The following is a 24,070-nucleotide window of genomic DNA, read 5'->3' as shown; positions in this document are numbered from 1 at the left end:
AATTACAGTTAGAGATGTAGACTATTTTATTGGTATACAGGCCCAAGTCTCCTCTCACTTAAATAAGTTTTACACTGGCATAGCTCTAGTGACTTCAGTGGCATTAGTCATTGGTATAAGTGAGGAGAGGAATTAAGCTGATAGTCTTCAATAAGGTAGAATGCTAAAAATGTAAGAACACTTACTAGTAATAACACATTTCACTAAGGGACGATAGGGTTGGGTTATCATGAGCTACAGAGCACTATTAAAAAAAATGTTGTTAACATGGTGATTGTTTTAAAAGTTACCTGGCCAGGAATAAGATAAATGGGTATTACTGTTTTTGTACAGCACAGCCAAGGCAAAGCATGCATCTGACATGGATTGCTTTACTGTTCTACTTGTATTTTTCACTCTCTTTATTTTGGATGTGCTGTAACTGTTAGAAATGTAAATAGAAATGTATTTCTTTGCCATTTCTTCTTAGAGTGCAACTGTCATAACAAAGCAGAAGATTGTTATTATAACCAGGGTGTGGCAGATCAGAATAGGAGCATAAATATTCATGGACAGTTCATAGGAGGTGGAGTCTGTATAAACTGTACTCAGCACACTACTGGGATCAACTGTGAGATCTGTGCTGATGGATACTATCGGCCATATAAAGTAAGATTTATCAAACTACATCCCATTGCTTTGATTAATAATAAATGTCATCATATGCGTATTTCAATCCATTAAGGGATAAATGGACACAAATCAGATATTAGAAATGGCAATATACAAAAACCTGTCGGAGAACCCTTCAATCTCCCTGGACACACAATAGCAGATTTAAAGGTAGCCATCCTGCAGCAAAAAAACTTCAGGACCAGACTTCAAAGAGAAACTGCTGAGTTTCAGTTCATCTGCAAATTTGACACCATCAGCTCAGGATTAAACAAAGACTGTGAATGGCTAGCCAACTGCAAAAGCAGTTCTTCTCCCTTGGTTTTCACACCTCAACTGCTAGAAGAGGGCCTCATCCTCCCTGATTGAACTAACCTCATTATCTCTAGCCTGCTTCTTGCTTGCATATATATACCTGTTCCTGGAAATTTCCACTACATGCATCCGACGAAGTGGGTATTCACCCACGAAAGCTCATGCTCCAATACGTCTGTTAGTCTATAAGGTGCCACAGGACGCGTTGCTGCTTTTACCAATCCATTGAATGTTATTGCATTTAATTTCCACACTTAGAGTGTGACTAAAAATTGTAAAGTCTTCTTCATAAATCGGATACCAGTCTTACAGGTTCAGTGCAAATTCAGGCTGATTCTCTAGCATGTTGAAAGGACAGTCCCAATTCCTTTGTGATTAAAGAGAACTCATAGTCATGTGTGATTCTTGGAGCAGTAATGAGCTATTGCAATAAACTGTATTCTTCTCAATATTTCATTTAGTAAGTATGTATAGAGTATGCTCTTTCTGGGCCCATCTACATCTTATATCTCATAGTGATTTTCCAGTTCAGTGGTATTAAAGTAGAAACTCTGTCCCTACCCTCATTCATTGGATACATAGATACATTTGTTATAATCTGGCTAAAAAGGATAAACATCACTAGAAAATTAATTTTGTTTTACTTCCAGCAATCTAGATAGGTCTCCCTACATCTGGATGTACTGTGGCCAAGTGAGTAACCTCCTATAGCAAGTATCAGAGGGGTAGCCGTGTTAGTCTGGATCTGTAAAAGCAGCAAAGAGTCCTGTGGCACCTTATAGACTAACAGACGTATTGGAGCATGAGCTTTCGTGGGTGAATACCCACTTCGTCGGATGCATGCTCCAATACGTCTGTTAGTCTATAAGGTGCCACAGGACTCTTTGCTGCTCCTATAGCAAAGACATTTATTCTCCTCAGTATGGAACTTTCTCTTTTCCAGATAAGGCATTGGTTCAGCAAGTTCATCCATGGGGCACATTAGGGAGCTCAGGTTTATGTTCTCAAGCACAAGTGTGAGTGGAGGCCCTGTGTAGTTTAAATATAGTTAACTAGTAGGCACAGTCCTTCACAGAGAGAAGCAAGTCTCCTGTTACATGCACCCTGCTTCCTTATTCTAAAGAGGACCGAAGAGATACCAGCTTAAGTCTGATTCTTAGCCAGTAGATGACTTGCGTGCTTATGGTTCCAGATTGCCTTAGTCTGGCCCTGAGCCACCTTGAAGCAAGGGCATGGCTCTCAAAGAGAAATTTGGGACCTCCATTAAAGAGAAAATCTCACTGTTATATGAAGCTTTAGTTTAGTTTCAGTGGTCCCCGGCAAGAAACAGCAGTGAATTTTTACGATTTCCACTAATTAGTTCGAGTATGACAGTTAAAATGTACCATTTGTTTCAGGTTTCTCCCTATGAAGATAACCCTTGCCATCCTTGTGACTGTGATCCATTTGGGTCTTTGAGTTCTGACTGCATTAAGGATGATCATTCTGATCTTCAGCATGGTAAGGGATCATGAAATGCTTTTTCTGTAAACTTCAGGTGCTCAAAGGTGAGGAAACATTATGCTGTTAAGGTATCACATTAAAATGCCAGTAAATACCTAAAAAGGGAGGGAAGACAGGAAACACCACATGCTACAGGAGTATAAGATGCCTTTAGGTCTTGATGTGCGTGGGTAGAGAACTCAGCTTGTTAATAACAAGTTACAGGATTGGAGCCTAAAACTGTTACATATATTAGTTCAAACTGTGAATTGATACAGTGGATTTTTTTCCTGGCAGAGGTTCTGTGGATCTGGTACTCTAACATGAAAAAAATGTATACTGGGTTGGTAATATCCCAGCTACCTGTGAAAATGTGACTAGAGCTATATAGTTTGATAAACGAGATGGTTACGTTGCTTCTCCCACTATTCCATATTTCACCCCCAGTCTTCTATTAACCCTTCATTTTTTTATTCTCATTTTTATATTTCAAGGGACTCGGCCAGGTCAGTGTCAATGCAAAGAAGGTTACACAGGAGAAAAATGTGATCGCTGTGCATTTGGCTACAAGGGCTACCCAAGCTGTGTGCACTGTAACTGCAGCCTGGTTGGAAGCATTAATGATGACCCTTGCACAGAACCTTGTCTTTGCAAGGTAAGTGACCTGCTGAGTCTCACTTTGATTTACTGTGAAATTGGTAGCTGGGTTTGTAAGTGCAGTTTTGATAAGGGAAATTACTTCATACTTTTGTCATATATTATGTCGTACTTTCATAGCAAGTAATGAGATTTAAACATCATCCTTCTGACAGGGATTTGAATGAGAATTAGCAGCATATTTCTGTTATAGTAGAGAAGCTGTGAAGCATGATTCTATATATTCCAGATAGAAAGTTCCATATAAAAGCAAATGCCAGACTGCATTAGAACAACTGTGTGTGTGTGTGTTGTGGATAGGTTGGTGGTGTTCTTTAAAATACATCATTCTTGTTGATCAGTTAAAGGGTATATTGAAAACCATTTAATTTATACCATGTAATTCTACATATTTGAAAAAAATTTAATAGTTCTGAAAAATTAAATTGAGACCTATATGTGAAAACTAATTTTATTTTAATTATTTAATTCAAAACATAAACTGCAACATGATATTTAAAAATTAGAGACCTGATTTGCAGACTATTTTCTTGGGCAAACGCAAATTTGTAATATCAGTAAATGTAAGTTCCCATTAAATTTCATGCATGTGTGGTTTCTGCAGAACCTTGATGTGAAGCTGTATTTTAATATTTGAAGATGTTACCTTTAATTTTCAGCAACCAAAGGTAGCAAATTGTTTGTTTTTGCCACGTATAACACTAGCCAAAAAACAAACAAACAACAGTGGTTGACATGACAATTTTTGTAAAACTGTTCTGACCTTTTGCATAACTTATCTGATCTAAAATATTGAACACATGAACAAACAAAAAGTGAGATTGCAAATAGGAAGCAGCTTTAGTGGCCAAGTTAAACAAGAAACACTAATGGCTACTTTACTCTGGTATATATCAGAAGTAAAATATGTAGTCAATGAAGTCAGATGGTGAAAATTTGGACAAGAATCAGGCATGTTTTTTATGCATCACTGAGAGGTGCAGACAACCAGCAAAGGGGCACTGGGAGGAGCAGGTTTCCAGAACTGGGTGAGAGGAGCCAGTTTTCTGCCCCAGAAAACAAGTGGAGAGGAGGAGGGCCACTGCATTCCAACTCCCTGGAGACTGAAAACACAGTATTGACAAATTCCCCCAATTTTAGCAGAAGCTTTGTGATATTTTGTATTTTTCTTGACAGCCCAGCATCTGGAGTCATGTAATTAGATAAGTATCTCAGCTTTCATTTTAAAAAACAAAATTTCTAGCCCTCATGCTTATAGAGAAAAACTTGAAAATGTGACCAAAATGCACCCAAAAGATTCAGAAACCAGATGGAAACCAAATGAAAAAACAGAAACAAAATGTATTATTTTGTACAAAAAAATCATGATTTTTAAGCCAGTCTCATGATTTTTCAGCACTTGGGTTTGGCAATTTACAGACAGTAAGAAGGTAACTTAGGCATTTGGATCAAAATAATGGCCTGAAAATCACCCTGGGTTTTCCTAAGATTTGCAAAACTCGTCAGTGGCATATGTTGGTAACAAAAGCATGCAGCATGCATTTTTAGAGTGTTTGTTATGAAAACTTCACACAACTAATTCATATCCACTGGAATTTACAGATAGTGATCTGGCCACCAGGAGGCTCATACTTTTTGCTGAGTGTTGTGAATGACTAAATACTGACATAAAGGATCATATTCTGTTCTCAGTTATACCATGGTAATTTTGGAATCAGGAGTGACTCCACTGACAGAAATGGCGTTAATCTGGATTTAACTAGTGTAACTGAGAGCAGAATTACTTATAGTCTTTATTTGTTTCTTCAACAAAAATTGTTGGTGAATAAATTGCTAAGCAGTCTTTGAGTAGTGTTTTTTAGGCTCTATAGGAATTTAGTCGAAGGGAGGAAAATGGGTCCTCTATTGTTCCACAGATACAACAGGAATACATTAAGGAATTAAAATAAAAATATTAATATAAAATCAAGTAGGACTTCACTTTCAAAGCTATATCCTAATTTACAATATATCAGTATCTGTGTATATGACACCTTATGCATATCAAACTGAATTTACCGCAATTGTCTTCCTTGACAAATAGTAGGGAGTGAAGGGAGAAGAATAAGAACAAAAATCTTCCATATTTTCACTATAGCAAGCATGTTTCTGTCAGTAGGACATATAAAAATGACGTTTTGTATGACAAGTCTGTGCAAAAAGTACAAATAAAAGCCCAGATCTAGTTCTTGAGCTTCGACTAAACTACATGTGCTGCAGGTTGAGAAAGTGGTGTGCTAAGGCGGCTTTAAGGCAGCTTTATGCTACCCTAAACCTGGAGTGATGTGACTGGTGGGATAATCAATGGTGTAAGATCAGTCTCAGGGTTGCTCTACCTTATGCTAACTGCCAACCTATCTATGCAGATATTTCAATGATCCTCCAAAGGGCAGTTCCAGTGGGGATCATTGGGATATAGGGGTGCCCTGACAAACAGACCTTTTGCCATAGCTGCATCATCTATGCTGTGAGGGGAGGTTATGTATAAGCAACTTGGGCAGCTCTACACCACCCAAGCTAAGGTCCCTCTAAGCTGTGAGGCCGCATTGCAGCCTATTCAGCATTGCTCAAGGCTGCGGTGGGGAGAGATGCCTCTCCCACAGCCCAGGACCTGCCGGAACTGAGGGGAGAGGCACCCCATCCCCTTCCCCAACCCCGCCCAGCCCCAGACCTGCCACGGCTGAGGGGAGAGGCGCCCCCCTGGCCCCAACCCAGCCCCGGGCCAGACCTGCCGGGGGAGAGGTGCTTATCCCGCGGCCCAGCCCTGGAGCTGCTGCGTCAGGGAGTACCTCCTCTCCTCCCCAGCCCAGGTGCTGCTGTGGGGAGTCCTTTCTCCTGGCTGTAGCCCTGGGGCAGCCTTCACCCCTGGCCCAAGCCCAGAACTTGCCCCCCCAGCTGGAGCCCTCACCCTCCCCACCCCAACCCTCTGCCCCAGCCCTGAGCCCCTCATCCTCGGCCCCACCCCCGCCACGTGAATTATCAGTGCAACACCCCGGATGTCTTATAAGGGTCAATGCTGTTGAGATGGTACTAAAAAAGTTCTTATTCTGAACTGGCTTGAGTCACTACGGTGGCCCAAAATCACAATCTTTTTACATCTTGTGCATAGGACGGTCTGACTTTGTAAATTTTTGGGCCTGATCCAAAGCCCACTGACGTCTGTGGGAGTCTTTCCATGGATTTCATGGGGCTTTGGATCAGGCCCCAAATCCTGTGCTCCAAATGTGAGATGCTCATTCTCAGACCGTACATACAAGTTGCCATTCTCAGAAGTTCTCACTTCAATGACAGCAGTTAAATCAGCAAAAAGTCAACCTTAAAGCTGGGAACTTATGTGAACTTATGTGGGCTACTAATAGTTTGATTCATTAATGAGAGTGTCCTAGCATGCCAGCTTGTCATCAGGGTGCAATGTTTTATGGAGGCGCAGGTGTTTTCTTTTCCTACATCAGTAATGCCAATATTCAATTACACTGCTTTTCCTGACTAAATACCAAATCAGTGCTGTGCTGACTGTTTCAGATCCTGACTGCGCCAGATGTTTTAAGTAGAACTGGACAGAGAGAGATACTCAATTTCACAGGCCATTTTTCTGTTTCAAAATTTGGTTTTATTCTGATTCAGAATGAAAACCAAAATGTCTAAAATTCTCTAAAAAAGAGGATGGTGCAGACATGCCAAACCCGCCAAAAACAAAACAAAACAACAACAACAAAAAAAACCAAACAAAAAAAACCAACAGCAGAAATTGGGCTTGTTTTTGGCTTAATTGGCTTATGAGTTGTTTGTTGGCTAGTTTTTGGTTTGTAGCTTGTTGCTTCTTTTTTTTGATTGGCTCTTGACTGGCAGGGGCAAAGTGTGTGTGGGGGGGGAAGAGAGTCAGGGGTGCACAGTGGGCACACCTCAGTCCAGGACTGCATGCTGGGGGGATCTAGTCACACAGAGTGTTGTGGTTCTTAGGGACTGGCTTGTTTTGGCCTTGTTTTGAAATGGGATTAGCTTGACTTTTGTCTTATTGTGAAAGTTGGGGGGCTTATTTACCATGTGAAATTTGGCAGTGGTGGGATGGAACCTGGCTCTGGGGCAGTCTATGTGGTGTGCTTTCCTGGAACCAGAAAGCCTGAAAGCCCTGGGGTTCCTGACTCAAGGGCAGTCCACCTGGTGGGCTGCCTGGAGGCTCAAACCCTGGAAACCTGGGCTGCCAAGGAGTCAGATGGGCGAGCTGATGGGGAGATTTCAAAACTTATCTGGGTTCTGTCGCAACTTAACTGAAACTGAATCATCTGTGTGGAATGTTTTGATTTAGTTAAATCAGCAAATTTCAATGAAAAACTGTTTTGTTAGAATTTTTCTGCCAGCTCTCGTTTTAAGATCAGTGAGACTTATTCAACATATGCCTAGTGTGCTGAAGTCTGCTTTGTTTTATATCTTCCTGAATGCTGTTATACCTAAATTACATCTAATCCACAATATTTGCTACCAATCTAGTGCTGATATAAAACAAATGTTATTCACAGGAAAATGTAGACGGCGAAAATTGTGACCGCTGCAAACCAGGATTCTACAATTTGCAAGAAAGGAATCCTCAGGGCTGTACGGAGTGCTTCTGCTTCGGGGTTTCTGATGTCTGTGACAGCCTGGCATGGCCCATCAGTCAGGTAGAATACTATGGCTGTGACCTAATGTTCCATAAGATTTCCCCAGGCAGTTGCAGAAATCGTATTACTGATTCCCTCTTGACATACAGCCCATTGAAAATTCTGGAATCCACACAGAGGATTGGACTGTGGCTGTAAAGTCATAATCCTGAGGTCTGCTGACTATAAAGGAGCCCAGCCCCCATTGGAACTGCTGGAGTCATTATATCCTACTCAATTCCAATGCTTTTGGAAGTACTGGCTATTGTAGTGCCTGCTACACCCAGTGTTCACTCTCCTTGTGGTGGAAAAGCTTGTCGGGGAGGTGAAGAGGAGAGCCAAAACCATGGCCCCACACTCCTGCCGATTGGAGCCTACTGCAACTGCAGGTGTCAGCCTCATGCAGTCTTTGTGCTTAGGGAATAAAAGGACTATAAATGGCTACTAGCTCCCACACAGAAGTGCAATGAGAGGATCAACTTCCTTGGGTGCTCTTTTCCCACCTTCATCCCTTGCATAGTTTGCAGGATTAGACCAAATCTAGCACCAAAAGTTTTGTGTACTAAAAAACCGGTATAAGAAAATGCATTATATTCTTTTTAACTCTCTCCACATCCCTCTATACTGGCTGAAATTCTAATGTGTGTGTATAGCTCTTTCCCTCAATAGAACTGGTTCCTATTCCTGACTCTTCCTGTGTCCTTGGGCAAGTAGCCTTCGGTACCTCAGCTATCTGTTTGTAAAATGGGGGAAATGATATGTATTTAACTATGTGGGTCCAGTATTTGTCAAGTGTTAATGAGATCTTTGAATGCAAGGTGCTACATGAGTAAAAAGTATTATCATTTGTTCATTCACTTTAGAGTCTAACACAGTGAACTTGCTTTTGCAGTCAGTTACACAGATGTAATTCTGCCCCAATCCAAATGAAGTCAGCGGCTTAACACTGGCAGGAAAACCCTTTAACTAGGAGCAGAATCAGGCCCTTCATATTTGTATTACTGTCTAATACAAGTGAAGTTTTATATATAGTGATGACTTACCCAGTGATGTAGATATGACTTCATTAGCTTCTTTTTCTAAGGTGTCAGATATGGCTGGATGGCTGGTGACTGATCTGTACACTGAAAAGAGTGTGGAGCCCCAACAAGGCCAGTTTGATGGACCCCATCAAATAAGTGTCAACAACACAGCAGCTGTGAAAATACTGAAATCCACTTATTACTGGTCAGCACCTGAGCCATACTTAGGAAATAAAGTAAGTTCGCAAGTAAAAAGAAGCCGACGTTTAGTCCAGTCTTTTTTTCTTACTGTAAGTTTTTTTTCTTACTGTATTGCTCTAAAAAGCTCTGTGTTGCTTATTAACAGTAGACATAAACTATCGGTACTGAAAAGGAAGTTTTTACCTTTAATGAACACTGAATACATGCTAAATTCACCTAAATATCTTCAACAACTTTTTCTTAGATTCTCCTTTTTTTTTGTAATATGGAACATTATTATTTTTCAATTGTAATGTTTGTTTCATAATGATGTCAGCTGTAGTTTGTCATTTCATGCAATCTGTAATTGTTTCATAGATTGTTTCCAGTGTTGTTGCACCCGTCATGGTCCCAGGATATGAGAGAGACAAGGTGGGTGAGGTAACATCTTTCATTGCATCAACCTCTGTTGGTGAAAGAGAAGAGCTCTGTAGCATGAAAGCTTATCTCTTTCACCTACAGAAATTGGTCCCATAAAAGATATCGTCTCATCCACCTTGTCTCTCCCAAAGAGACTTTGTCATGTAATGTAAAACAACTGGAAATTACATGGTAGAGGTCAGTGAAGTGGATTTACAGGTTCCTGCTGATGAATCATGTACACTTGGAAGTATTACATTTTTATCTGTAAATGTCAATTTCACTATGCGCATGCACACGCGCATACACACACGCATGCACACACGCATGCACACAAACCAATGAAAAAATTTCCATTGATAATAATCAAAATGTACATATAGGCTAAGTAAGCAAAGTGCTGCTTGAGAGCTGATTATAGTTTGATTTAGGATTATTTACTTTGTATATTTTGACATGTGATGTTGACAATTTTTGTTTTATTGTTATTAGTCCCACCTGTAATAATAACATAAGATTTCTAAAACGGAAATAAATGAGTGACAGGGAGACGAAGAAAAAGAAAGAAAGCAAAAGAAAGAGGAAACGAAAAACCAACAAAACCCCACTATTTTGACTGCATTTTGCATGTAGGTAGTTTCCCTCCTTCCTATGTACAGGCAGTTTCTCTGTTGCTGAAAAGACACTTTTATGCCTAAAAACAAAGTAGCATAAAAAAAACCCCTTACTAATATTTTTAAAAGGAATTGGAAACAAATTATGGACATACTATTTGAAAGTTTCTTTTCCAGAAACTGGAATTTTTATAAATTATTAAAAAACCAAAATAAAAAAACTCTGACATATCTTTTTAAGTAATATAACCAGACACATACATCTATTTGATATTTTATTTTATTAAACTATGGCAAGTACACCCAATCACCCATATTAAAACGATGGTTTTGTGTGCCTCAACCTTATTACGTTCTTTGTACAGTGACAGAATAAATGGCTATACCACACAGTGCCTGTGCATAATGTATCCAAAGTGCCAAGTTGTATAATTTAACGGTTGGTGAAATTCTGGTCTCACATCAGTCTTCTACTGTGTGAATGACAGCAGAATCAGGGCTAAAAGGTCCAAATGTTATTTAAAAAAGAAAAAGGAATGCCGAAGATCTATCAGAGAAAATGTTTCAAAAAGTTTGAATAAGTTCAATACACCATGCCCATTTGCTAAAAAGTAGTCTGAACTCGTGATGATTTTTGGAATTCACACTGGGGACTTTATAATACACTGTTTAATGCATCACTGCCGTTCTATAGAACCTGCTGCTAGCTTTCACAAATTGCACAGCAGGGATCCAAGACTTCTGTAGATACGTGGACATGCCATGTTACACTTCCAGTGACTTTTACTGATGTGCGATGGGGATCAAACACTTACTGTGTAAACATTGCTGAAGTGATCATCAGAACATGCCACATCCTCTGTTTAGTTTGCTGCATGTGTGTTGTACTTGTCAGCAGCTATCCTCCAACACTGATTGCTGTTAATTTAAGATTTGGATTTTATAATTTCAGCTCACTGCCTTTGGTGGATACTTGAAGTACACCGTGTCTTATGATATTCCAATGGAAAGTGTGGACAGTGATATGGTATCAAATGTGGATGTTATCATTCAGGTAAGTTTTTATTCAACTGGACTTTCCTCAAAAATATAGAGGACTTATGGCATGCAATGCTACATAAAAAAAAATAGTATAGTAACAATTTACACCAGTTTTATCTTCATTGTTAAAGGTCAACAAAATTGTATTGCTCAACTTCCTAATCTTTCCAATCATTTCTTTTTAATCCTGGGCCCTGAGTATCTGACTACTTTTAAATAATAAATAAGTGCATGTTAACATAAAATGTATGGAGCTGAGCAAAAATGGTGGTTACTATATGTACAGAGCTCTGTTTACACCAGGAACTAAAATAGGTTGTTTTCTTATTTATAAAAGAGATTTATTTGTTTATTGGTTTAGATTTATGTAATAATTAACAAGATGCCTACACAAGATCTCTAGGCACCCACACACTGAATCTTACAGCATAATGCAGTGGAGCTGGGCCGGGAAAGTTAATTCTGTTTTGCGGAGAATTTTGATACTTAAATTTTGGTTTTATTTTGATTCAGAATGAAAACCAAACAGTTCTAAATTGTCTGAAAGGGAATGGCTCCCCAACTATGGGACAGTCCACATGGTGCAGGAAGCCCTGGCAGCCCTGACTCCAAGGCAGTCCATGTGGACCTTGGGAGTCCAGGCTGCTAAGGAGCCACAAGTCTGGCAGCTGGGACTCGCAGGGATTCCAGGCTCTTGGCTGTCCACCAGGCACAGGTTCTTGGCTGTCCAGGCAGGCACAGGTTCTGTCAGGACTTCACTGAAATCCAGCCATCTGCATGAAACGCTTTGATTTTGACAAATCGGCAAATTCTGTGGAAAAAAAGGTTCATCGGTATTTTTCCGACCAGCTCTACACAGCAATGCTAAAATAAATGGAGCTTTCCATTCCCCATCATTCTCGAAACATACCTTCAGCTCTTTCCAATACCCTATCAAGCTGATGGCTCTTGTAGCCTGCTTGGAAGTTCACCAAATCTGGGTTATTTTGAATAAATGAGTGGAGCAAGTTCCAGAGATCTAAAGCCCTTATAGAGAATGTCCTTTCAACAGCTCCATCTCTTTTACAATATAAGATATCCAGCTCAAGCACCTCAGTTGTTCTCAATTGTGGATTTATATCATGGGAAGTAAAGCAGTCTTTCAGGCAAGTCCCAGTCCATTTGAACCTTTATAGGTCATAATCAACGCTTTAAACTCTACCCAGAAACTAATAGGTAGCCAGTTGAGATCCTGGGCCACTGGTGATATACGTTTGCAGCAAAGCGCTCCACTCAGTAAGTGAGCTGCAGTCGCTAAGTGAACATCTACACAGCAAGCAGAAGCCCATGGCAGTGAGCCTTAGAGCCTGGGTCTACACTCGCACTTCTATGTTAAAAATAGCGGTGTAGCTGTTCGGGCTCTGAAGCCTAGTGAAGGGGGTGAGCTTCAGAGTCCAAGCTCCAGCCCAAGCCTGAACATCTACACATCTATTTATAGCTCCATAGCACAAGCCCCATGAGCCCAAGTCTGCCACTTGCTGGGTGCAGATACCTGCGGATATAAATTGGTATCTGCGGAACCGCAGGGCTCTCCCGGAACCACAGCGCTCTCCCAGGAACCACAGAAGCAAAAGTAGCAGAACTGTACTTCCCCCAGCCCCACCCACTGGCAGCTGTCCCTGGTTGCGCGCTTGTGTTCAAGCGCTGTGCACGCCCCCAGACAGGAGACGCAGACAGCTGCGTGGAAGGGACGGGGGCAGGGCTGGGAGCGGTACAGCTGCACCAGAGGGGCTGCCAGCGCAGGGTGCTGGCTCCTGGGAGTGGCGGCCCCATGTTCTGCTCCTTTCGCCGCTGCAGTTCCCGGGAGAGCCCTGTGGTCCTGTGGATACCGATTTATATTCACGGGAATACGCATCCATGGGTATAAATTTGTATCCGCGCTGGCCTCTATGTATAGACACACCCTAGCTGTAAAGGTGTAGCCCCATGTAGAGTACATTGCAATAGTCATTTCAATTTGGCTGCTTTTCTGACCGTGTAAAACCTGAGGTAAGATTAGAACAACCTTCTTTAAAATTGTCCACAGGATCTGCCGCAGAGAGCTGAATGTATCATGGTCAATTGTTGAGAATGGTAAATCTGTGGCTTTTCACTGGCTTATATGCACTAAGTGTAGTGTGTGTGCACAGATGCATGCCTAGCATGTCACATAGGGTGACCAGACGTCCCGTTTTAAAGGGACAGTCTCTTATTTAAGCCCTCCTGCAGGTGTCCCATCTTTTTCTTAAAATCAGGCAAATTGTCCCATATTTTCACCTCCCCCCCTCAATCAGTACTGGCGGGTCCTGCTGCTGGCAGGATTCCTGCTTGCCAGCTGCCCCCCCACCAGCGGTGAGTGAGGGGGTCCAGTGGCCAACGATGGGGGTGGGTGTGCAAGGCTGGTGGCAGGGCGAAGATGCAATGCATAGGGCTGGCCGCTCCCTCTGCTGGTCCGTCAGCGCAGCCCCCGCTGTGTGCCGTCTCTCGGCCAGAAAGGTCCTGCCCCCCTCCTGCTTCCAGCCGGTGCTGGCTGTGCGCTGTGAGGTGTGGTGGCTGGTGTGTGTGGACAGGCACCAGGCAGTGGCTGGTTACGTGCTCCCCCTCTCATTGTCCTCTTCTTGCTTTGCCCCTTCGCCCCCACTGAGCCCCGCTGCTCCTCCATATCCCCCCTCTTCTCCCTCCTCCCCCTCTCCCCCCCGGCAGGGCGAGTCCCACTTCCAGTGCTGTGTGGAGAACCAGCCCCTGGTCGGAGCACTCAGCTCACCAACAGCCTGGCCGACAGGTTCCTTCCTTCCCCCACTGCCTCTGGCTGGGCTGGCGCCCCGGGAAAGCCCAAGACTCTCCGACCTGAGGTGCTGGCCAGGAGGAGAGGAGCCCTGTGTGTGTCAACCCCCGCACAGCACTGGCATGGGGAAGCCTCTGTGCTTGTCAGCTAAGCTCTGGAGTGAAGGAGGGAAGCAATTTCCAGCCTGTTCACCCCCCGACCCTGCAGGCATCACAGCAGTCCTACAGGCAGAGGCGTAGCACGCTCTTCACTCACCCTATCCCTGTCCGTTAATGTCTCTCTTTTGATTTCAGGGCAATGGACAGATTCTGAGCACCAGATCTGAGGGGTTGTCATTGCAACCCTATGAGGAGTACTCTAATGCAGTGAAGCTTGTGTCTGAGAACTTAATAGACTTTAATACAAAAAGGGCTATAGATCGGGATAGGCTGATGACTGTTTTAGCAAATGTAACCCATCTTCTGATCAGGGCCAGTTACAACGTTGCAAAAAGAGCCATATACAGGTGAGTGACGAGAGAAAATTCAGATTAATTCATATGCCTTTGATAGTTTTATGTATATTAAACATCACTGACTTTGGCACTATTCCTAAAGTGTTGGCAAAAGATATTCCATTAAAAAACTTATTTTAATTTCCTCCCACCCAAGGAATTCCTTGTGAGCTGAATCGTCTCATGGTTGATCTCATCCCAAAATAAATATTTCCGGCATGTGTAAAAAAAAAGAGTGTCGTTGTTTCTGAGTTATCCCATAGTGGAAACGTTTTCTGCGTTATAAAGAATCACCTCACTGCAGTGACACTTGTCTCTAGGAGGGAGGGTGTTTTGTTAGACGGAAACACCTTGTGAACACTCAATAGAGTCGTTTTATTTTGGGATGTAGGAAGCAAGCCCAACATTGGCTGATTTAAAGTGCTTGTGCTGAGGGAAATGGAGTTGGCTGGCATGGCATGACATTTGAAGGGATGTTAAAGGAGGCCTATCTGCAAGGTAGCACTTGCTTCTTTCCCTTGGCCAAACCAATGGCCTTCCTCCCTCCTACCTTAATATGGTAGCATTTTTGAGTCACCAAATTTGGGTTTTCTAGTTATGCATGAAGCAGGCTGAGCTGTTTTGGCATTCACTCTTGTGGAGTGGTAGTAAATATGTGTTCAAGGCTTGGCCTACTCATGATTCTGGATTGACTGCACAAGGTTGTTCTAATCACCCCGTTTGTGGCTGGGAAGGAGTTCCTCCCTGTGACAGAATGCCTTTGTTTGCATTAGGGGGTTGTGCCTTCCTCTTTGCATATTGGTGGGAATCAGCTGGCAAGGCTGATACTACATTAGTGAAATGTAAATATTTTGAAGCGTGGTCCAGTAGATTGAACATACAAATGTTGGGGTTTTTTGTGTTTGTTTCAACTCTTTGATGAAGCTGCTATCTTAGCCTTACATCCCAGATTCCTGGGTTAGTTTGGAAAAATAGGGCAGGTTAAAGTTATTAACACTGGAAGAGGATTATCTTAATTATTGGGCAAAAAGCTGAGACTACTCAGTCGGTTGGTGCCTGGTTTTCTTGAGCAAAGAAGAAACAGAAATGCAAATTTTTAGTTAAGGGTACCATTTTCTCACAGCAGAGGGCACTGAGGTGCAGTAGTCATGCTAGGATAACACTGATAATAGGAGCACTGCAGGGGCTTTGGCCACTGTGTTTCAGGGCTTGGCTACACTTGCAAGTTGCAGCGCTGGTAGAGGCTTTCCAGCGCTGCAATTAGTAACCGTCCACACCTGCAAGGCACATCCAGCGCGGCAACTCCCTGGCTGCAGCGCTGGCTGTACACCTGGTCAGGTTGGGGTGTAGCGATTGCAGCGCTGGTGATCCAGCGCTGCTCATCAAGTGTGGACACACACCAGCGCTTTTATTGGCCTCCAGGGAATAAGGAGATATCCCAGAATGCTTTTAACTAAATTACTCTCTTTGTTTTGTTATGCAGCCTCTCTTTGTTTTGTTGTGAACTCCGATCGGAGCTCCGTTGAACTGCTTATCTAAAAAAACAAACACTGATCACAGCAAACAGGAGCTATCTGTACCTGGCTGTGAACGATCAAATGAGAGGCAGGGAGTGAATGTTTGCTTGACAGAGAAACAGCGTTGGATGCAGGCTGTTTGCAATTAAGACTAAGGGTTCGCGAACATTTTGTGATTTTTCAATCCAGGAAGCTAACACACAGTGTTGGCTCCAAAAATCCACTCTCTCTATCTTCCCCGCTCCCTGTCACAGTACACCACCCTCCACCCCCCTCTTTTGAAAAGCACGTTGTTGCCACTTGAATGCTGGGATAGCTGCCCATAATGCAGAACTCCCAACAGCGCTGTAAATGCTGCAAATGTGGCCACACACCAGCGCTGGTAGCTGTGAGTGTGGCCACACACCAGCGCTGTTCCTGCACTGCTGCATGACCAGTGCTGTAACTCCCAGCGCTGCAACTTTCAAGTGTAGCCAAGCCCTCAGTTAACAGCCCTTATTCCCAGCTTGACGTTATTAGTTACAAATAAAGTTCTTGTCTGAGTCGTTAAAATTGGGGATTTTTGTCTGCTCTTTATTTGACATCATCCTGAAGCAGCACTTAGCAATGTTCTCTCCAAAAGATTTATTGTGCAAAGCAAACCCTTCTGTTTATAATGAACATTGGGGAAGCAAGTGTTGTGATGGCTTTCGGTTTGGTCACAGGCTGGACTCTGTCACCCTGGATACAGCAAGTGCTAATGCTATCGATCTGTCATCAGCCGCAGAGGTGGAACACTGTGAATGTCCTCAAGGTTACACAGGGATTTCCTGCGAGGTAACATCTCAGACTGTTTTATGTATGCTCAAAGGGTATATATTTTAAAATCATTTAATTATTACAAATTGTCTTTAATTACACTGTCATGGAAAAATGTGTTTTGGCAAAACTTATATCCAGTTTGACACACATACTGTATTTTAATTTCTCAAACAGGGGCAGCAGCATACTCTATATAAATCATAGGTGGTAGGGTCTGGCGGCACTACATGGCACCAGAGCGTATTTCCTTAATTTTATTTGGAAGGCTGATGATATACTGGAGAACATCAATGATGGAGCTGAAAGTAGCTGAATATGCTTCCTTAAGTTTGCTATGGTGCAGTAATTGAGCCTGCAATTATACAAAATTCCATTTTCATTTTGTGACATTGGATTGTCAGCCCTGAGTTTATTGGAGAGACTTATGTGATGAGGGAGGCAGCTTGGTGACTAGGTCTGGTGAGAACATTCCAAGCATGCGATGAATCATATAAGAAGGCATGGACATACACTAACATGGGAACAGGAGACTTCTGAGGATGGCATCAGTGGCAGAGCAGAGGGGACCATTTTAGCAAATAATGCCAGTGCAAAGCACTGCTCTTTTTGAAAAGCACCATTGGAACTTTAATGACTATGTAAAGCAGACAGAACATCTGTTTTGATTGTCTCATAAGAAAGAGTCTTACATATGTAACTGCACAGAACTTATTTTATCTCCTTCAAGTGGATGAAGGGCTGAATCAATGTTTTGTACACCTGATTCTTATCCTCTTTACACCAGTGCAAATCAGAAGTAATTTCACTGATATCAATGGAGTTACAACCGTATATAGTACCACAGTACTTACACTGGAAGTGAGAGCAGAATCAGGCTATATGTTTTCAGAAGTGGTTTCTTTAATAATTCTCTAATGTGTTCTTTAACACACACTATACTGTATTTTTTTTCTTTCAGTCCTGTCTCTCTGGGTATTACCGTGTGGGTGGAATACTTTTTGGAGGTATTTGTCAACCCTGCGAATGCAATGGCCATGCAACTGAATGTGATATTCATGGTGTTTGCTTTGTAAGTCATCTTTCAATGTGTTTGTGTTTTGAGCATCTTTTAGGAATTATGAGAGCATTTGGCTATGGCAGAGTGAGACAAGCAGTTTTACAGTATATTTAGAGCAATGGTCACAGGAACATTCTCATTGCAGAATTTACTTTGTTTATTGAATGGTGCTCTCAATAGGTATAGTTACATAGTCCATTCCAGTCTTATACTTGAAATGAGGAATATCGGTGGAATTGGTAATAGCTCTAGGATCAGAACTAAGATAAAGAAATACTTTTTCACTGTGTGTTAGCATTCATGTCAATGGTAAAGCTTCTATTGAACTGGATGGGAACAGAATTATGCCACAATGTAGGGTCAGATTCTGGCCTCAGATATATGTGAAACTCCATTGAGTGACTTCAGTGGGAGTTAAGCATTTCCTTGTAGGGGAAGGACTTAGCACTCAGAAGTTTTTCTGAAATTTAAACCAAAAGATATATAATGGCTATAGACAAGCATGAAATATGTAATAGACTTGTTGTTGCATATGTGTACATTTATCAGAATAGATTTAGTTTTGTGTATAAGTAATGCTTTTGTCTAATGAGATATAGGGCATTCTAAAATGTTGGAGGGGGTTTAGTTAGAAATTGTTGTTATTGATGTGGACAAATTAACTTTGTTTTCAATGGTCTGCTCTGTTCTTCATGTTCCCTCCTTGAATCTTATTGCCATATTGCATACAGACTCATGCTGAGATCCCCCTGGGGATGAAAAATCATCAAGAACAAATATGAAAAGATTTCTTGCATGTTTCACAGGCTTGTCAACACAACACTACAGGACTTTCCTGTGATCAATGCTTGCCAGGGTTCTATGGAACTCCATCTCGAGGAATGCCAGAGGACTGCCAGCCATGTGCTTGCCCACTAAGAACTGATACAAACAAGTAAGCTGCTTGCCTAAGGTTTTCAATTGCATCTTCAGCAACATCAGCTGGGTGGTGGAGACAGAAAGGAGGATAAAGAAAAGTAGGATGAAATCCAAAGGGGAGGTAGAAAGACATGAAAATAGAGGAAAAATTTATCCCATCAGAAATACCTTTTGTCAGACAGACCGAGGAAGGCCAGATTCATAGGTGAAGCTCAGAGAACCTACGTTGGTGTAATTTACACGCTGAGGGGAGTGGAAGAAGATGCAAGTTACCCAGGCTTAGATTTATACTGGATTATGGCAGGAAGGCCCTGGTTCTTGTTTACGCTAGGGCCACATTACTCCATTCTGACAGAGTAAAGAGGCCTTAGTGTAAATGAGAATCAGGACAGAATCTGTGTTGAGAATCAGTGTTGCACCTGGAAAAGTTATGTGAGGTGAAGGGATATGATAGGTTTAATAAGGAAAGGGCCAAACTTTAGGAAGCTAAAAATTGTAAATCTTATTCATTTGAAAACAAATTACAGAGGTTTGAAACTCTTTGCATTGATAATGACCCCCTCAAAATATTATTGATAGTTTCAGTCCCACCTGCCACATGGACAATAGAGGTGAAGTTATCTGTGACAAGTGTCTGCCAGGCTATGCAGGATCACGGTGTGAAAGGTATGTAGTACAATGTTGGGAAAAATCTGTATCATTGTTATCCTCAGCCAGATATCTGTCTACCAGGGGCAGAAGTGTTTACATCAAGTGTATGAAAATATTCCTGAGAAAATATGGATTTTCCCCTCTCATTATATCTCCATTTGGTTTTACTCAGAGGATCTTTGGATAAATATTGATCAATAGTAAAACTTGCTGGGTGGGGTAACTATGTGACATGCCTGCATTCAGTCTGATACAGCTTTCAACCTATTGTACAGATGTGCTAATGGTTACTACGGAAATCCACTGGTGCCTGGAGAGTCATGTGTTCCTTGTGACTGCAATGGCAATATAGATCCAACAGAAGATGGCCACTGTGATGCACTCACAGGAGAGTGTCTGAAATGCGTGAGGAACACTCAAGGCCATCACTGTGAAAAGTGTGCTGATGGGTACTATGGGGATGCAGTGATTGCTAAAAGCTGTCATGGTAAGTTCTTACTATTATCGTTATATTTGAAAGCATCCAGAAATGTAGCAGGCACCTCACAGAACAGACAGAAAGACATTATCCCTATTTTGAAGAGCTTATAGTCTAGCGTAAGATGTGTGATTTGACAATTCAGGATAACAAAGTGTAGAGAGGGCTTGAGTGAGCAAGTATTACAACAGTGAGGTTACATTGTTACCCATTTAAGCTTAAGCTTGTGCAGGTCCAGATGATTCACTTCTGGTTGTCATCACAGAAGAATTTGATGAAATGGGCAGTGCCAAAATGTATTAAGTGCACCTGATCTTGTGCTGTTGTTTGTATTCAGTTAGTGGTCCACTCAGCACTGACATTCAAGGTACCCATACCAGACATTTCCTATCTTGGAGTGTGTTGCTTGTGGAACTGGAAGAGCTGTAGAGGTGGCACACTTCTTTCCTGGAGATGGGAAACACTCACGTTGCTAAACAGTAACAAGTCCGGCTGATTTAAGAACAGCAGTGACTGGATCAAAGGGACACTTGTGGACAGTGGTATTCCTCTGTCACAAGAATGTTGGCTATGACAGGCATCTGGCCAGGATGCTGTTGGTGCACAGCAAGTTGGAGGGGGGGGGTGTATAAAAGCACTTTCAAAGCAATAATGTTAAAACTATAGCTTGAATACTGTATGTAAACTACAGTAAAGTAATGAGATCTGACTACAGACAGAGTTACCCACATCTAAAATTTCCAAGCAGAGATGAACTGCCCCTACTTTGTAAGAAAAAATATAAGAACATAAGAACATAAGAACGGCCGTACCGGGTCAGACCAAAGGTCCATCTAGCCCAGTATCTGTCTACCGACAGTGGCCAATGCCAGGTGCCCCAGAGGGAGTGAACCTAACAGGCAATGATCAAGTGATCTCTCTCCTGCCATCCCTCTCCATCCTCTGATGAACAGAGTCTAGGGACACCATTCTTTACCCATCCTGGCTAATAGCCATTTATGGACTTAACCACCATGAATTTATCCAGTTCTCTTTTAAACACTGTTATAGTCCTTAGCCATCACAACCTCCTCAGGTAAGGAGTTCCACAAGTTGACTGTGCGCTGCGTGAAGAAGAACTTCCTTTTATTTGTTTTAAACCTTCTGCCTATTAATTTCATTTGGTGACCCCTAGTTCTTGTATTATGGGAATAAGTAAATAACTTTTCCTTATCCACTTTCTCAACATCACTCATGATTTTATATACCTCTATCATATCCCCCCCTTAGTCTTCTCTTTTCCAAGCTGAAGAGTCCTAGCCTCTTTAATATTTCCTCATATGGGACCCTCTCCAAACCCCTAATCATTTTAGTTGCCCTTTTCTGAACCTTTTCTAGTGCTAGAATATCTTTTTTGAGGTGAGGAGACCACATCTATACACAGTATTCGAGATGTGGGCGTATCATGGATTTATATAAGGGCAATAATATATTCTCAGTCTTATTCTCTATCCCCTTTTTAATGATTCCTAACATCCTGTTTGCTTTTTTGACCGCCTCTGCACACTGCGTGGACATCTTCAGAGAACTATCCACGATGACTCCAGGATCCTTTTCCTGACTCGTTGTAGCTAAATTACCCCCCTTAATATTGTATGTATATTTGGGGTTATTTTTTCCAATGTGCATTACTTTACATTTATCCACATTAAATTTCATTTGCCATTTTGTTGCCCAATCACTTAGCTTTGTGAGATCTTTTTGAAGTTCTTCACAATCTGCTTTGGTCTTAACTGTCTTGAGCAGTTTAGTATCATCTGCAAACTTTGCCACCTCACTGTTTACCCCTTTTTCCAGATCATTTATGAATAAATTGAATAGGATTGGTCCTAGGACTGACCCTTGCAGATCACCGCTAGTTACCCCTCTCCATTCTGAGAATTTACCATTAATTCCTACCCTTTGTTCCCTGTCTTTTAACCAGTTCTCAATCCATGAAAGGACCTTCCCTTTTATCCCATGACAGCTTAATTTACGCAAGAGCCTTTGGTGAGGGACCTTGTCAAAGGCTTTCTGGAAATCTAAGTTCACTATGTCCACCGGATCCCCCTTGTCCACATGTTTGTTGACCCCTTCAAAGAACTCTAATAGATTAGTAAGACACGATTTCCCTTTACAGAAACCATGTTGACTATTGCTCAACAGTTTATGTTTTTCTATGTGTCTGACAATTTTATTCTTAACTATTGTTTCAACTAATTTGCCCAGAACCGACGTTAGACTTACCGGTCTGTAATTGCCGGGATCACCTTTAGAGCCCTTTTTAAATATTTGCGTTACATTAGCTAACTTCCAGTCACTGGATACCGAAGCCGATTTAAAGGACAGGTTACAAACCTTAGTTAATAGTTCTGCAACTTCACATTTGAGTTCTTTCAGAACTCTTGAGTGAATGCCATCTGGTCCCGGTGACTTGTTAATGTTGAGTTTATCAATTAATTCCAAAACCTCCTCTAATGACACTTCAATCTGTGACAGTTCCTCAGATTTGTCACCTACAAAAGCCAGCTCAGGTTTGGGAATCTCCCTAACGTCCTCAGCCATGAAGACTGAAGCAAAGAATCCATTTAGTTTCTCCGCAGTGACTTTATAGTATCAGAAAAATATTTTTTGCAACATAAGTGTGCAAAGTCTATGTTCTTCGTGATTATAGCAGATTCATTGCACACATTCCGTACATGTCAAATATATCTTTATGTTCACAAAGCTTAATGCAGGCACCAACATAACTCAACTGTGTAAACTGGGAATCATAAGGCCAGATTTTGCTGTTGGTTACACGAGTGTAAATCCAGTATTACCTCACTGAAATCAGTGCTAAACTGAATTTACACTGGTATAATAGAAGGCAGAATTTAACTCAAAGAAATTTGAAATGTACGTGATCTGTTAGGCCATCCTATTCATCCCTTGCAAATGTAGGATTATGTGTTCCCTACAATATATTCTTGGTGCGGGGAGAAGAGAGCAAATGTAAATGAGCACAAAGAGTTGTAACTTTACTCCTAGTATTTGGGTTCTTCAACAGGGTACATCTCTGGTTTACTTTGTGCATCTCTGCTCAATACTACACAACTCTTTCTGTTTAGTTTGTCCCATGTGCACATAAGCGTATTAACACATGGGAGACAACAGTCGGATTTGTGCTTTATATAGAGATATGTTCTGTATAATAGTGAATTCATATCTATAGGCATTAATAGATTTTTCTTCCTCTTTCTTTAACATAAGTCTGTGAGTGCCATGTGAATAGCTCCCTTTCCAACATTTGCCATCCTGAGACTGGCCTATGTCACTGCAAACCAAATGTGATTGGACCAAGATGTGATACATGCATGGTAAGAAATGAAACCCCCTATCACCAATATATATTTTTGAATATCAGGTTCAAAATGCAATGGCAAAGAGGAAATTTTTGGCCTAGTTAAATGCAACGTGAGTAATATAATTGCATAAAAAGGAGGTCAGAAGGGAAAGGTGATGTCTTTGTCAAAAGTTTAATTGAATTTCATCCAACTAGCTGTTTGTAGTGTTGTATTTAGCTCACATACTCCAATTTTTTTCCCCAACCCTGAAGAAGAATTCTGTGTAACTTGAAAGCATGTGCCTTCCAGCAACAGAAATTGATCCAATAAAAGATATTACCTCTTGTCTCAGCCAACTAGCTCTCGTTCATGCCGTGATGCTGGAAGAGATGTGTACATTCTCTGGGCTGGATGACATGGAGATATAAAGTTGAGCATTGTCAACATACTAAAAACTTCAGCCTATTTCTTCTAATTCAGTCTCCTAACAACCTCACATGCCCACTGAATAAGAGTGGTGATAGCAAAGAATCCTGTGGCATTCCACATGAGAGAGCCTACCTAATGAAAGAACTTTAATCTTAATTTATTTGTCATCTTTTATGTTTATTCATTGTTCGCATTTTTACAGCTTAGACAGTGAACCGGGAGTGGCCCATTTCACTGTATAGTCCTGATGCACTAACAAAATTGTGCTATGACTTTCACCACTTCAGGGAAGTGTTTAATTGAAAAAAAAACAACTCCAAAATTGTACCCTGAAAAATCTTGGGAGTATCTTTTTAACAAATGAGGTTAGAAGATATTAGTGCATTTTGGCCCTGAGCATACTATGTTAGGCCTTGTGTCCTCAAAGGTAAAGAATCTTTCCCTCCTGGGTCTTCTGAAGGAATGGGATCATTGGACATTCCTACATATAGAGGAACAGTAAATGGATAATGTTGGGGATT

The 24,070-nt window shown here is 41.6% G+C and overlaps 1 protein-coding gene across 1 annotated transcript in view; it reads left to right on the top strand.

Annotated features, from left to right (window-relative positions):
• The window catches only part of LAMA1 (laminin subunit alpha 1), a 144,977-nt gene that overhangs the window by 48,977 nt on the left and 71,930 nt on the right, over positions 1 to 24,070 (top strand). Inside the window, exons 8-20 of the mRNA XM_045007964.1 lie at positions 470 to 648; positions 2,364 to 2,466; positions 2,943 to 3,103; positions 7,662 to 7,802; positions 8,866 to 9,039; positions 10,970 to 11,071; positions 14,155 to 14,366; positions 16,576 to 16,687; positions 17,631 to 17,741; positions 18,536 to 18,663; positions 19,227 to 19,313; positions 19,574 to 19,785; positions 23,047 to 23,153. Coding sequence (XP_044863899.1) covers positions 470 to 648; positions 2,364 to 2,466; positions 2,943 to 3,103; positions 7,662 to 7,802; positions 8,866 to 9,039; positions 10,970 to 11,071; positions 14,155 to 14,366; positions 16,576 to 16,687; positions 17,631 to 17,741; positions 18,536 to 18,663; positions 19,227 to 19,313; positions 19,574 to 19,785; positions 23,047 to 23,153 — 1,829 coding nt within the window. The remainder of the gene's footprint in view (positions 1 to 469; positions 649 to 2,363; positions 2,467 to 2,942; positions 3,104 to 7,661; positions 7,803 to 8,865; positions 9,040 to 10,969; positions 11,072 to 14,154; positions 14,367 to 16,575; positions 16,688 to 17,630; positions 17,742 to 18,535; positions 18,664 to 19,226; positions 19,314 to 19,573; positions 19,786 to 23,046; positions 23,154 to 24,070) is intronic.

The sequence above is a fragment of the Mauremys mutica genome, chromosome 2, assembly GCF_020497125.1.
Source record: "Mauremys mutica isolate MM-2020 ecotype Southern chromosome 2, ASM2049712v1, whole genome shotgun sequence".
In the NCBI taxonomy this organism is placed as follows: Eukaryota; Metazoa; Chordata; order Testudines; family Geoemydidae; genus Mauremys; species Mauremys mutica.
This window is presented reverse-complemented; position numbering and strand designations above follow the sequence as displayed.